The sequence below is a fragment of the Loxodonta africana genome, chromosome 5 (genome assembly GCF_030014295.1).
Source record: "Loxodonta africana isolate mLoxAfr1 chromosome 5, mLoxAfr1.hap2, whole genome shotgun sequence".
NCBI classification, from domain to species: domain Eukaryota; kingdom Metazoa; phylum Chordata; class Mammalia; order Proboscidea; family Elephantidae; genus Loxodonta; species Loxodonta africana.
Window position 1 is genome coordinate 57,446,389 of NC_087346.1, and position 16,605 is coordinate 57,462,993.

The 16,605-nt window shown below is 35.3% G+C and overlaps 1 protein-coding gene across 8 annotated transcripts in view; it reads right to left on the minus strand.

The window, feature by feature from the left end:
- Positions 1 to 16,605, minus strand: part of PDLIM5 (PDZ and LIM domain 5) — a 247,339-nt gene that overhangs the window by 160,402 nt on the left and 70,332 nt on the right. For all 8 annotated transcript variants that reach the window (XM_064285529.1, XM_064285528.1, XM_064285533.1 and 5 more), the window contains exon 3: positions 6,489 to 6,640. In XM_064285529.1, coding sequence (XP_064141599.1) covers positions 6,489 to 6,640 — 152 coding nt within the window. The remainder of the gene's footprint in view (positions 1 to 6,488; positions 6,641 to 16,605) is intronic.

The following is a 16,605-nucleotide window of genomic DNA, read 5'->3' on the forward strand; positions in this document are numbered from 1 at the left end:
AAGCACATTCCTCACGTGTGTTATTGTTTGCCCTAGACCTGTCTAATCTTTGGCTTAAGAATGAACCTCAAGAATGACTTCATTACTGAGTTAAAAGGGTATCCGAGGGCCATACTCTCGAGGTTCTTCCAGTCTGTCAGACTCGCAAGTCTGGTCTTTTTTTTTGTGCGTGAGTGTTAATTTTGTTCTATATTTTTTTCTTCCACTCTGTCTGGGAGCATCACCTCTAATTTTAATGTGGAGAACGCGGAATGCTACACAGTCCTTCTGAAAGATGGTCATCATCTGACCTAGGAATTAAAAAAACGAACAAAGAAGCAAACAAACAAACAAAAAAAAAAACAGTAAAAGCTAAATTGCAGAATAAACACTAGAAAAGCATGTGAAAAGCAAGCGAAAAAAGTAACCCCAAATGGGATGATGTGCATCTCTAATTATTAAAAGATAATCCACCAAAATCTTTTTTAATTCACATGAACTGAAATATTCCAGATACAGAACTGAAAACTTTGAGTAATTTTTTTTTTTAATTTCTAAAATCATGTTTCTATGCTATTAGTGAAAGAAACAGCAGAGTTGGACCCATAAATCTAATAGTAGTAAGATGTTACGGAATCCATTAAAAAGAAACAAAAGATAGCTAATAGCTTCAGTCTGACACAACAGCCACTTTTTCTTTTTTCCTGCAACTCAATGTGCCTATTAAATTGTTCCAGTCTGACATTCATTAGTAGTAGTTGCTGGACCTCTCACAACTTTTTTTTATAAGGTTGAGGAAGAAGGGGGAGGAAAACAAGATTACACCAGTATTTTTCAAAAATCAACCCTTCTAGGACTTTCACTTCCAATCATAACAGATTATACACTAAAAGAAGCCTGAGGAACAAAAAACGAAATACTTATATACCACTACCAACAATATAAAAAACAAGATTAGAAAAGCTATACATATTCTCTATGATTCCCAGAAGATTAATTTAACAATACAAAATAAGGATAAATACATCAAGTATTTTTTGATGATTAAATGCTGCTGGAATATCCATCTGACCTACCTTTCACCTTAAAGTAAGCTGCCCAGTACAAATCACTTTGCTAGCCTGGCACAGTTCAAGATAACTCCAAAGAAGAGAGTCCAATTTCCTGATTCTCTCAGCCAGAACAAGCAAACTAAGTTAGTTTGATCTAACAGCAAGCTCTAGGAAGCTTACCCATTTACAGCTGAAAAACCAGAACAACAATCAGAATTTTTATTGCAAAAAGGGAACTTATTCATGACCTCAATTTATATCAAGAAAATTAAGGCTCAGTTTAGTGATTTGTTCCAAATCATACAATAAGTTATTAAAAGGTTATCCAGTTCCTATTTAGAGAATTAGTGAAATAGTTATAAAAATCTTATCAAGATAATTCAACTCTACTGTAGTTAACAGAGTTGTTGTTGCTAGCTGCCATGGAGTCAATTCCAACACACGGCGACCCCATGTGTGCAGAGTAGAGCTGCTCCAAAATGTTTTCAAGGCTGTGACCTTTTAGAAGTAGACTGCCAGGCATGACTTCTGAGGGGACTCTGGGTGGATCCAAACCACCAACCTTTCAGTTACATGTCAAGCACTTAAACCATTTGCACCACCAAGGGACTCCTGTTATCGGACTTATTAAATACCGAAGTTTTCTTTTTTATCAGCTCGAATTATGTGATTTAAACACTGACCCACTGAACAAAAATAATTGGCAAAATGCATTTGATATTTAAAATAAGTATACTGCTATCCATCTAATTTCCCTGAGAGGAAAAATAATTTTAAATGGAATTACTGCATTGCCCAGTTGTGGTACCCTTATAATTACTTCTAGTTGCAGCAAAATACATTTTCCAGTCTGCTCCAAAGATAAAAGACAAATCAAACATCTTTCCACAAGATATAGTCTTCATGAACAATGGCCTCATCTACCCTAAGACCAGAAGAACTATACAGTGTTTGTTACCACTACTGACCATTCTAATCAGGGCTACAATAGATGGACCTTGATAGAAAGGGAAAAAATGTGGAACAAAACCTCAAATTCCTTAAAAAAACAAACAAACAAACAGACCTACTGGACTGGTTGAGACTGGAGGACTCCCTGAGACTATTCCCCTGAGAGTATTCTTCAAACCTTGATCTGAAACTAACCCCCGAGGTCACCTTGTAGCTAAATAACAAATTGGTTTGAAAAAGAATGAATTTTACCCATAAGTACTGTGCTTCTTTAAAAAAAAATCACTATATGTAAAAAATAAATAAGTAAATAGACTATATGAGACCAAACAGTCAACAATTATTTTAAAACAAAAATGAGAATGTTAACAGGGCAGGGAAACTAGATTAATTGAAATGGAACAACCAACATGGAAATAATGAGAATGTTCACATATTGTAAAGTATGTAACCAATGTCACTGAACAACTTGTGTAGAAATTGTCAAATAGAAACCTAAACTGTTGTGTAAACCTTCACTGAAAATACAATTTTTTTTTAATTCGAATAAAGTAAAAAACACGATCTTTAAGGAATCTAGTTGGAGAAACAGAATTAATATACACGTAGTAATTAGTTGAAAACATGGGCAGCATTAAGTATGACTATTATCTAATTAGGTTTATTTGTATGTGACTCATGGACTCAACCTTGTTATTCCTGATTATACCTAGTGTATAATTAAGCACTGAATTGAATGGTATAAATTGTGTATAATGGTATATAATTTATAATGGTATATAAATTGTGAATTCCGTATGAGTTAAGAGAGAAAAATGAAAGTGGTTCAAAAGTAAAGACTAAGGGCAAGAGATGGGGTTTCATATGAATTTTATAGATACAGAGGCATGGACTGGCAGTGAAGCGGTAGGTGAACATTCCAGATGAAGCCTGTCCATGCCAGGCAGAGAAGGCACAAAACAAAAAAGAAGTCAGGGCGTGGGAGGGATGGTGAGAAACCTATCCTAAATGGGATGCAGCATATTCACTGATGAGAAGTGGTGATTTAGGGAGGACAATTTAAGTGGGTCTAGGTTACAGAGAATCTCTGCTCAGAGGACTGTGATGTGGATGGAATCTCATAGCACATGCTGTTGGTGCTCAGCCTGGATCCCCTGGAGCCCTTCTACTGGGTAATATACCCATCACCCAGTCTCCCTGCATTACTGCTAATGGTTCACAAGTCATATGAGCAATCTTCTGTAAAAAACTGTCCTTGGACAATAGAAGCCAACTCCTACCCTGCCTCACCCAGACACACACTTTCAGAACAGCTGGTAGTCCTGACTAACAGAACCTGGGGAGGATATACAAAAACCTAGTTGTCTTGTCTCAAGCAGGACAGACTCAGAGGTGCAACGTTGTTCCCAAATTCCCTCCAGGATCAAGCTGAGGCTAGACCTCACCTGAAACCACATCCTTGCTCATCTCAGTTTCCTCTTCTCCCCAGTCCTGCTTCTCCAGCTCCCGTGTAGGTAACCTTTGAGAGGACTCCCTTAATAAACCACTTCCACATAATCCCTATCTTAGGCTCTGCTTCTAGGGAAGCCAGGCTAAGGCAAACCTGTAAAGGAGAAGACTACATATTCATGATGAAAACTACATGTGCACAAAGAAAACTACACAGAGAAAGTAATGTTGTAAGTCAATTATTTCAGAAGGACAATACAGAACAGTTTGGCTGGTAAGGGGTGGGATGAAGAGGATGCCATTGTTGGAATTCAGAAATAAGTGGAAGAGGGTTAAAATAAAGCAGTAAAGGAAAAAATCTTTGATATGGGAAAGACAGAGAACTTAAGGAAAGAATGGTCTTGGTACATAGGGAAAAATGGGAGATAAGTCTTCAAAGTTGTATTTTTTCCTTAAAAGGGGAAAGCATTTTTTTCAACAGCATTGTCAATGTTATATTATGAATTTTCTCAAATACATACACTATCAAAACAGGCTGATGTCAGTCTAACACGAAGGTTTAAAAACTTGTAGAGAATTACAATTAACAACAAGACTCTAATTTTATTCTTCCTTATATTTTTGAGTCCCTGAATACACGTATTTAGAAATATGAAGACAAGTTTAAGTAGTATGCCCAAATGTTTATAACAAGTCAGTGTGTTAGATTTTGTATTTAAGTAGTTTAAAAGAATCTTTATTAGAGTCAGCAGCGAATTACTTAAATTGGAAATGCATCGCAACAGGGTAATATCTGATTTTCATCTTTTCTTATCAGGTTAGAAGTATTCAATTGAAAATAAGATACTGGGTCCTGGGTCAAAAAGGAGGACCCAATGTAAAGAAGAGTATGCTGGTATGAAATAAACGATACACTGCCCAGGAAAAAAGCTTATACCCTACCATAAACTTTCTATTTATAATGTGAGAAAAAGCCCAGCATCATCTGTATTTTGGTTTTTATTTGTTTGTTTTTTGATATCCCAGACAAGTTAAGCTTCTTGACCTCTTGATTCCCTCTCAAAATTTATACTTAGTAAAAACGCCTACATATAAAAATCACTACTTTCATTTAATTAGTAACAACTTTTATGTTACATGTCTTGATATACAAAACAGAAGGATATTATCAGGAAGAATTTTTTAGCAATAGACTACTTTTCTCACTGATTACATTTCTATGCATTAAAATGTGTAGCTAATAGCTATCAAAATATAAAATATACATAACTTTTGATTCAACAGTTCCACTGACAGGAACTGTTCCTATTTAAAAAAAAAAAAAAAGTCTCAAAGAGGAAACCAGTTAAAAAATTATTATATATCAAAGTAGATTCTTAAGAGCTGATACAACAGCTTGGCACGGAATGGTAAATTTAAAGGCATTCTCTTAAAAATTGTTAACACTAGTTACCAGCAGGGAAAAACACTGAGATCTGGGGACAGAGAGGGCGGGACACAACTAATTTTTAGTGTACACCTCTCTGTATTTTAATTTTATTACATACATGTATACCTTTAAATGACAAAAAGAATAACAGGTGTCAAATTTCTTTTTCTCCCCAAGAAAGACTATACTTTAGCCTTCCTATGTAATTGTTCTGTTCTCAAAGAATAGGCAAATAAAACGATTCTTGTTTTGGGGGAAAAAAAAAAAGCACACAGAGTACTCAAGAAACCAGACTATTTTATGTCACTCAATGCCTAAAAATTTTGCAGCTCTTCAGTAATTTCCAAAAGACCAAAACGTCTAAGATTCTGACACCTGAATTCAGTTTAAGTGTATAAAAAAATTTTCCTATTTTGTTTTAAGACCAAATTGATACTCATCCAGACCAGTATATATAATTTACCCTGTATAAACCCTTTAACTATAAATTCCTAGAATAGCAATAGCAAAGAACAGAGAAGCATTTTCCAAAGTGTCTTCCATAGAACACTGGTCCCATTAGAGATTCCATGAAAAAAAAAAAAAAATTTCCATAGCTAAATACTTTGGTTTGAGAGGGACCACATATTTTATTCCCCTCTAAAAGATTCAAAATACATGACAATTCATGAAACACTACAAGATATTTTGGAAGGAAAAACTGATGTTTTCCAAATTTAGTTGAATATACAGAACACTTTGTACTTATCAAAAACAAGACATTAATAACTCTCCATGATCACCTGGTAAATGATCAAGCTACCTTTCCCATAAACCTGAAGATTCAGAGTTATTACTCAATTACTCCCCCTCCAATTCCTCTTTTTCTTCCCCTTCCCCTCGGCCCAAGATACTACAGTGGTTATAACTACAAAAAAAAAAAAAAAAAAAAATTTTTTTTTTTTTTTAGAGTTCATAAAAACCACAGGGAACTTGTTAAAATATAATTCTTGGTCCTTATTTCCATAAATTCTGACTCAGCACAGGAATATATAGTCTTTACAAGCACTATAGGTGATTTCAATACAGGTCATATGTTGGGATGCTCAAAATAACTAATAAGTTATAATCAATAAAATGAATGCCTGTTTTATTACTGAAGCCAGAGTAGCTTTTAAAAAATAAATAACGACAGTTCAGAAAATTCAGTCTTCAAGTAAGCATATTAAAAAATTACTTCTCTATCCAGGAAATAAAGGAAAAAAGATAAACTAAGGAAAGCTAAACCATACCCTAAAAGAATATCCCCTGATACACTCTCCAGAATATTAAGGCCACAAGTTTTACCCTATAGTAAGAAATCTTAGCCTGCATCCCATAGAAACGCATCGAGGAATTCTTAAATTCCCTGAAACCATATACACAATTTTGTGAGTACGTGTATACATGCCTTTTTAACGGGAAACAATTCATAGTTTTCACCAATTCTTATGCTGCTGGATTACCCAATTTAACAGTCATTATATTTTTATCCGAAACAATTGTGGCAGAAAACTGCTTCTTAGTTAAAGCAATGAATCAGACACACAAAAACACATTACTCAGTTGTGCTCTCTCTGTCTCTGAGAGCCAAACAAAAAGCAATTTACCTTTGCAGAGTCATGTTCAAAGAGCCTGTACACCCCTTAATCTTGTTCTGGGCTTCAAGATGAGTCATTCCATTTGCACTTATTCCATCGATGCTGAGAACCACATCGCCTATTCTGACATTTGCCTGGGATGCCTTGCCGCCATCTTTGAGCTGTAATAAATACATTTTATTAGGAGTGTCACTCTAAAAATATAATTAATAATAAACACTAAGGACAAATCATACTTTTGCTAATACCGAAAGTAAAGTTTATTAACATACTATTAGAGTAAGCATTACATGGACCCAGAAAAATAATCTTGCTTAACATGTAAAGTTAAAATTCAAATGACTTTCATGTTTATTGTCTTAAACCCTGCTTAAAAAACTAATTTTTTGAGAAATGTTCCCTGATAACCACTCCATTTTTTAAACTGTGCAATAGTAGTATATAATCATTACGGATGAAGAGGAGACGTAGCCAAAAAACTTCACATTTCAGCAGAAGAAAAAGAATTTAATCTCAGTGGGGTACTGTACGCTCTTTTATAAATAACTTTAAAAAACTCTAAAAAAGCTGCATTTTTGTTTGAACACAAGGGGTAAAACAGAGGGAAGATATACTAATGATCTTTCCCATTGAGTTCATTTCCAGGATTTTGGAGACTACATTCTTTTAGATCACAGGCCCAAATATCTTTTATACTGAATGTGCTTCCTGCTCCAAGAATTTAGGAGAAGGGGAAAGAAACTAGCTGTGTCTGAGACAGCCAGGCTTTTCACGGTCCTTAATTCTCAACTTTCTACCTTGCCAATAAAAATTTCCATGGGTTTATTTTATTTAGTTTGATCTTCTTCAAATTTCATGTGTATAAATTTTATTGCACCAAAAAAATAAACAATGTAAAATCACATTACAAAGATAATGAAATTTTCGTAGATACCTAGAAACATGAAACAAGTACAAATTAAAAGAAACCATTGTAATCTCAGTAACAAGCTCAGCATTCAATATGTACAAGTAGATACTGGGTTGTTGGCAGATAGGTGAGACCAGCCCAAAAAAGCAAGAAAGAAAATAATCAGTATTCTTAAAGATTTGAGAGAACATTTACTAAAATTACTTTTTTATTAAAAAAAAAAAAAAACCTGTCAGTTCACTGAATAAGAACTGAGTGCAAAATAATAACTACAATGGACATTATATGTTCAGTTAGGCTTTATCATCAATGATCAAATTCTTTCATTAAAAATAATGATCAAAACAGACTCATCCCAACACATAACAACAAGTATTCTGGATCTAAAATCAAGCAAATACTACTGACTGCTAGATTCATCAAGGCAGGGACCAAATCTCTATTTCCTCCCCACTGTATCCCTAATGATAGAAGTATGCCTGCCACATTAAAAATCTTCATAAAATATAACCTGAATAAATGGCTGCCACATATTTGCTGTTTAACACTGGGAAAATCTACTGTTTGTGACATTAGGAAAAACAAACTTTATCTATAAAAATAAAACTTTAAATACTGTATAATTTACAGATATATTAACATATAACTATCAAGTGATTGAAATAGTTCTCCAAAATAGTAAGAAAAACATCTATAGCAATGATATGTAAAATATAACAGGAAAAAAAAATGTCAATAACATTCCAAACTCTTCAAATTAAATATTCTCTATCACATACACAGCACTGTATAGCGATTTCATTTTTGTCTTTGCACTAATAGAAATAAACAAAACAACAGCACTCAGCTGCCCAGATACTTAAAGAACGCTGATAGTAAAGAAATAAAATTTCCAGAGCAACGAAGCAGATCAAAATTTAAATCATACCAAACTATCAACATAGCTATATTATATATACATACACACACACTTTTTATTATAACATACGTTGTTAACAAAGTAGTTCTAGAATTAAATGGCTTGGATTTCAGGATCACGGAATTAAATCCAAGAAGAAAATAAGATAGAATTCTATTAAGACTATTTTGGAATACTGTAGAGGCACACATATTTATTAAAATATGAAAGTAATGTACATGCATGTGTTTGAGAGTATGGAAAAAGTCTTTAAAAACAACAATAACTATATTACATGATGTGGTTTCACTACATCAAATAGTAGAGGCTGTCTCTTAATAACGTTTCTTCTTAAATATTAAAGAATATATTTAATTTAATAATAGAAAATACTAATTGCTCTTCTCTACTGCATATACCTAAATTTGTTTAAAACTGTGAAGTACATTTACACAGAAAACAGGTTCTAAAGCCAGTGATGCCACCACTTTCTGTGGGACTTAGGGAAAGTCATTTCGCTTACTTTACAGGGTCATTAATAATGATTACATGAGATAGTAGCTCAATAAATGTTAGCTATTATTATCATTCCCCATTGCCTCAGATTACGAATCTGAGAAATATGAAGGCTACACTAGATGATCTCAAAAGCCTCCAAAGGTGCCTTCTAGTTTTACAAGTTTATCTATCTATGCACTATTTGCACAAAAGAACAGCTCCAATCTCAAAATAAGAGTAAAATCTGAAAGACTACTGGTAGGACAATGGGACATCTATTCCCCGCTAAAATAAACAAATGTATTGAAATTTAGAATCCTGATGAGAGAAGTATAAATTACCCCAGATTTTCATTTAGCCAAAAAGCAAGCAAAAAAAATAACAAGAACCAGAAGTAAACCCCGTTGCCATCAGGCCGATTGAGACAGAGTAGAACTGCCCCATAGGGTTTCCAAGGAGCATCTATGGATTCGAACTGCTGATCTTTTGCTTAGTAGCAGCAGCCCTTAACCACTACGCCACCAGGGTTTCCCAACCAGGAGAACAGGGCTAAATTGCCTCACCATCTTCAAACAGCCTTAAAATTGAAACAATAAAACCTATGAGCATTTTCTTTAAATGTACCCAACAGAAGCAATCTAAATATTTGCAGCTGAACATTTAGTAATATAACGGTAATTAACAATGTAGAAAGAATATAATACAGTGTTATAACTAGATAAACTTTTCTTAGTCCTTTGCTCCAGTAGAAAAAAAAAAAAATTTTTTTTTTTTTTTTTGCTCCAGTAGTCTACTAGATTTTGAGACTCTACAATCTTAAAATGTCCAAGGGTAACTTCTCAGAATAAGCTATCGTTCAAGGGTTGTTTTTACTGGAACCATTATCCTTATTTTCAGATCATGGAGCACAGAAAGCCTATAGCCTCCTGTGAATCCTGCTTATTCCTTCAGTAACACATCCAGGAAAATCATTAAATTTTGCTGATCCTTCCATTCCTCTCCCACTGTCACCACCATACTAATGCTAGTCCATATGCATCTCTTGCCTGGTCTACTGTAAGAGTTCTCTAAAGAACTTCCCTACCTTCAAACTCTTCATATTCCCCTCCCTTTCCTCCATCTGCACATTTCCAACATTTCACACTGGAGAGTTCCAATCACGTAAATTACCTATTTATAAAATGAGGGGAGAAAACTTCAAATGTCTTCTGCTTCCTACAATGTAGAATAAAATTGATGCCTGAAATACAAGCCATCTACAATTTATCATCAACTTATTTCCAACTATAAAACAAGCTCCATAAGGTCAAGGACCATGTTCTAGAATTTGCTCTTTTCTAAGAGCCTTGGGTATTACACATATTAGAAAAATATTTGACCCAACCATGCTAAATAAGAAATCAAGGAATTAGTACATCAGTTTAATATCCCAAATTCTAGTAGAAATATTCTTAATTTGTCAACAAATAGAGAAAAATATAAAATCTTCAATTAATCATTAGGTTAAACTGACGCAAAGTCAAAAATCTAGCCCTGTTTCAGGTAGAAAAAAGTAAACAAATTTCAGAGAGTTAGTAACATGTAGTAGTTTCTAGGACCTCCAGAGAGATGCCACAACTCCCCTTGGTAGCCTTATTTATCTAACAAGCATTAGGAAGCACTTAATTGTATGTAACCTCAACTCTTCCTCAATTAGAAGTAAGAAAAAAATACCTGTTACCATCTGTACAACCTTTCATATATTTAAACTGTTATACAAACTCCTTTCCGTGTAGAGTTTTTTTTAGCTTAGTGATGTTGTCTTAGGTTTTCTACATTGAAAGGATTTCCTAATTCTCCAGCCATCGTCATTATTCTACACTCAGGCTTCACACTCACACGAGAGCCTAAACTATTACAGTACGTAGTGTGAAATGGCCAATGAATAGAAACACATTTAAGACTGGTAAAAAGGTAGCATTTCACTGAACACTCCTGTGAGCTTCATTTATCTCCAGAACCACTTCCCTCAAGTCATCCACCCATTAGAAATCATAAATGTTTCTTTTCCCTTAATTGGGTAGGATGTAGCATTATTTTGAGTTTGAGCAGCCAAGAAAAGACTATAAGGTTACGTATTATTTGCAGAGCTCATTTTTTACCCTGCTTTTGCAAGTCTAAAAAGCTTGCATTTGTTTGAAGCAGAAATAACTTTGTCATCAGTATGTCTTACGCACATTACATGGCTGCCGTAAGTACGTGTGTATTTCATAAACGCACAAAGTGTAGGAAGGAAGCAGTCTTGGGAGGCTCCTGGGTCAAGCTCAGTATAAATCAAACTGATCACAAGCAAATGCTTGCCCTTTGATCTTTAAAGGCATTTTTTAGTACTGTTATCCAATTTTTCCACAGATTTCATTGTAGCTATGTCCTTCTTACAAAACATTACTTTGTGGTCTCACAAGTCGCAATAACACATAACTACATATGTTGGAACTATCTCTCAGCTCAGTTTTTGTTTACCACTGCAGAAATATGGGATGCTCTTTAAGCAACTGGAATCTTTACTGGGCCTCCCCCAGTAACTTAGACAAGAAAGGATCTAATAGCAATTACTAGGACTAAAACTTACTCCTAGGGATAGCTGCACTCGAAAGCTTTTATCTCTAATTATGGACTACAAGAAGATTTTTCTTGAAAAGTACCTGGGCAGGGGCCTGGGGCTCAGGAGGATATAAGGTATATGAGCGAAAAGGCATCAGAGTCTTCTGGCTCTTCCCATTTTGACTAGGAAATACCCAAAGAGTAACTGGCTTCAGTCACCTTAGGAGGGTAGCTCTCCTCAGACAGGTTTTTACTATCCTGAGAAATATATGGCCCAGAAAAAGTAATTAGTATGATTTACTGAGCAGCAACAGAAAAGTCAGACGCTCTGGAGGTCCCTTATTACTCTTTACCACTACAGAGCACTTTTAGTCTCTGTTTTACAGATGGGAAAACAGAGCTTCAAAGTGGTTAAATGACTTGCCTACGTCCACACAGCAAGTCAGAAAACAAGGTTGAGTCCAGGCTTTGAACATGAGTTCATATTCATGCTTTGCCATTTACTAGTTGTGTTATCTGAACTTACTCGGCCTCCTTAAACCTCAGCTATCTCTCCTTGAAAACTGGGATTATAATTTCACCTGCCTCACAGAGTTACTGAGCAAACTAAATAAAGTAAAAGCACAGGACATAATACATTATTAAACATTTCACTGTTATTATTGTTGTTCATTATTATACTACACCACCAATTCACAGAGGCTGGAAGCCTACTTCCAGGACCTACGAGCAGAGAAGAGAGCTTTTCAAATTGACCAGTTAGACCTCCTTCAGGCTTTTCCCTTCACTACCTAAAGGAAGGCCAACAACCCTCCTTTATTCATTCTTTTTCCTCTGTTTCTCTAGGTCTAAGTTTCTCCTTCACTCAGCAACAGAGCTCGATATGCCATAGTTTCAGAACCCAAGCTCACACTGCCCTCCTTCCCTGCTTACCACTGAGTCTGAGTTATCCAAACTCCACTCCCACAGGATGGAGACTTCATGCCATCACTTCCCAGAAGAATTAGGTACTGCCACTATACAAAGAGAGGCTTGTATGGATTGAACTATGTCCTCCAAAAAAGATATGGTAAAGTCTGAACACTCTTGTGCCTGTGACTGTGCCCTTGTTTGAAAATAGGTGCTTTCTCAAAGATGTGATCCATTAAGTCAAAGATGTCCGATGGAAGTAGAGTGGGAGAACAAACATGGAAACAGAGTCCCACAGGAAGAGACTTTATGTGAAAATACATCTAAAAGCCAATGAATGTCAAGAAATGCCCAGTGTTACCAGAAGGTGCAGACAAGGAAGGACAAAAGTGGACCAGAGAGTGGACAAGAGAACATGGCCTACTGACACCCTGAATTGGGACTCCTAGCATCCAGAACTGTCAGACAATAAATTTCTGTTCTTTAAAGTTACCCACTTTGTGGTATTTTGTCATTACGACCCTAGGAAACTAAGACAAGGCTGAAGGATAAAAATCAACAAGGTGATATTGGTAAAGAGGTCTTGGTTGGGGGTCAGAGAAGGATGGGAATGAAAGAAAAAAGAGAACACAACAGCAAGGGGGGGATAAAGGAGTGTATAGATACAGGCGGCACCACACGGAACCAACCACAAGAGGAGACAGGGTCATGGGGAATCCAGGTGTTGGTAAACTAGATCCAGGCACTCTCCCTCTGGGGGTGTCGTACATCCACATGCACGTGCACAAAATGGTATTTAAATTGAACAAACATCAAAATAATGAACATTAATTATAGGCAAAGATTTTACATTTTTATTGTGGATTGGTAAGATAATACAAATGATAATTAGTAATGATGATTTAGAGCCAATTATCTCACTGTATGACTTATGTGTCTCCTTAAACATGTCATTAACTTAATTACAATCAAATAAAATTTGTAACTAAACTCCAAAAAATATTTATTTAGCCTCCATACAAATGTGTGGCTCTAGCGGTTTTTCTTCTTACAACTTTTTTTAAAAAAAGAGAAAACCAGCACGGTCTCTTTATAAAACTGCATTAGAAACAAAATATTACAATCTCAAGACGGCATACCACTTAGACGAGGATCACAAAAATGCACTGAACAGACATTTTATCTTACCCATAAAGAAGTGTGCTATTTTGGATTCATAAGGAGTTAGAGATACACCTGTTACACTAACTCTTCCCAGTAGCCATTACCTCTTGGGAGCGCCTACATCACAGAAACAAAAAAAATCATTTTAGAGCTTTCATTTTTAAAAGGTAGAACCCATTTCATCAGATATCATTTTAAATATGTCTAGCTATCTAAGATTTCTCTTGAAAATGGGCATTTAATAGAGCTGCTATATTACCCTACATTTGTTTATAAAGGGGCAAAATGCTTAGCCATAATAGTGGCTCCAACACTGCTGCTATATTACCCTACATTTGTTTATAAAGGGGCAAAATGCTTAGCCATAATAGTGGCTCCAACACTGTCTCAGAATTCTTTAATGAAATTTATACTTCTAAATCACAGGAAACGTTCATTATGCACAAAAAACCCTCATATGTACCATCTCCTGACAACAGACCGGCACTTACAAACCTCAGAAAAGAGGTGTCAACAATAGAAACAATGTATTAAAAATACATATACCCAAGTACATTAGAGAAATCAGCCTTACAGATAATATCATTTTAATATAGTCAGACAGATACTAAATAGAACTACTTATGCTGGTTCAAAAGAAACTTACTTTGGTAATGATCTTAAAATGCACTACGGGTAACAAGTAGGAGACGACCACGTACCTATATGAGCCATTACCAAAGTGCAAGTTTTCGACCTTCTGCATATTTTCAACAAATATGGAATACAAGGAAACCCATGACCCTAACACCATGGGTATGACAGGAATGCCATCAGACTTAGTAAATGTAAAAAAGGAGCATACAAATATGACAGCTACGGAAAGAAACACTAACAGAAATTTCCCATGTCCTAAAACCATGGGAACTAACCCATGGGAACATAAAAGCTGTTGTTTTTCTAACCGTGCTGTTACCAAAATTTGGACACATATGCTAATAAAGTTCTATCAGTCTAACAGAATTTTCTTTAAATCAGGGGAGAACAATTAAAAAAAAAGTGCTCTTAAAAAACACCTGATTAATGAGAAAATTTAATTTTGTTTTAAATGTATTTGCTAGTACCTACTGATTCTAACAGAACAAAAAAATTGGACCCAAACACATGAGCCTATGGCTGAAAGTTTCTGGATACTTATCTCCCACACACTTCCCGGGGTAGCATAAATGTGACTTCTTGCACTCTCCACCAAGAATGTATGAGCATTAAACCTACAATAGAGAACTTACACAGAACTTATTTTCCTGCCAGCAACAGGTGCTCATCAATCACCTCCAAATATTAGGGATAAACAAAATCCCAGTGGAGTTTTCAGCCACCTGAGGGACTAGTAAAGTGTAGAAAATTTGAAAAGTGCTGTTTTTTTTTTTCCCAAACATATCCTGTAAGGCCTAATTCAAATTGCAATTTGTTTACTACCATTCCAGGGGCTCATTAATCTATGCTAAAATATTTAGCACTTAACATTGTTCTGTCTTAGGCAATTTATTGTTATATACTGCTGATCTTTCAACTAGTCTGCAGATGCTACTCAACTACATTTAAAATGGCAATCTCTAGCCTAGATGTCCAACGTAAGCATGCCTCTTTAGAACTGGAGGCTAATCTGGATTTTTTAAAAGATCCTTTTCTGTAAAATGAAATGATTTGGCTTTTTATAGGTTAGAATTAGAAACAGTGAAAACGAGCAATCATTGGCTTCTCTCTGCAAGTAAATTTGTAAAATTTTGAATCATGTGAGCACTGGTTAGTCTATGGCCTTATTTTTTGGCTTTTGAGTCAAACTGTAACCAATTTTACTCAAAAGCTAGAAAATACACCTTATATGGTAGCAAATGAGGGGAATGCCTTGAAGTATGCGTCATTATGCCTTACAAAATCATACTGAAGTAAGAGAGTGATTACGTCCTTTTCCTTATGTAGTCACTAAGCTACCTAGGTCAGACATGGGGCTTTCTGCTGTAACTGTTCTCGTTGTGTAAACACATTTCCTGGGACGAGCCCTTACCTACTGAAATACCATTTTACACACTCTAACTAAAGTCCTAATCAAATAGAAACTTACCTTCTGAAACTGTAATTCACTATTTGATGCCAAGTAACACATACATTTTACAGGTAATCTATATGCATTTAAGCCCAGAGATTTAATGTCCTTTGTCGCTAGTGTATGCATATGATCCTACTAAAAATGCGAAAAGAATGGTGGTTGGTAAAAACAGCCACCACAAATATCTCAATATCAAACAAATCTATTAATTATAGAGAAATTAGTGTTTCTATGTAGTCCACTCTGGAATAATAAGGGAAATAGTAAACAATGTTACAGGTAACTAAAATAAAGGTTAAAAGGGAATTAGTCAACTTCACCTTAGCTGAGAAAAGATTCACACTAACTAATAAATGTACACGGCAACCCTCTCTCCCCACTAGGTTCTGTTCAATGATAAGATAAATCCTCTCAAATTGTATGCAGATTGCATGGAAGCACACATGCATTTTCCATTGAGTGGGTCTGTAGCTTTCTCCAGATTCTCAAAGGCATCTACGACCAAAAAAAATGTTAAGAACCAATGATTTAATGAAACCTCAGGACAGCTTCTCAAGGTGTGGTTCCTAAACCACTAGTACTAGCATACTTCTATGACGGGGGGGAAAAAATCACAGGCCCTTCAAAACCTGCAAGCTAAAGATGTTTCAAAACAGCAGCTACATTAGCACCAGACAATTTAAGAACTCTTTAAGCACAATGAATATTTATTTAAAGTGGTACAAAATTATGATTTCACATGTTAATGTCAGATAAGTGTAGCTTAAAAAACAGGAACTCACTTTTTCAAACCTTTTATAATCTTCAAGGTGTAAATAACTAACACTTAATAAGGGCATTTAGAACCCACCTAGAGATGCCTCAGAAGAAAGGCCTGGCTGTTTAGCAAAGGTTACAGCCATGAAAACCCAATGGATCACAGTTTCACTCTGCAATACATGAAGTCACCAGGAGTTGCAATCAACTAGATAGTGACTGGTTTGGTTTTGGTTTGTATGCTACTAAGTTGCTATATTCAATTCTGAGAAAAGATACAAAAGAGCAGGCATGGCCCTCTGCCTCATCTACTGTTTTA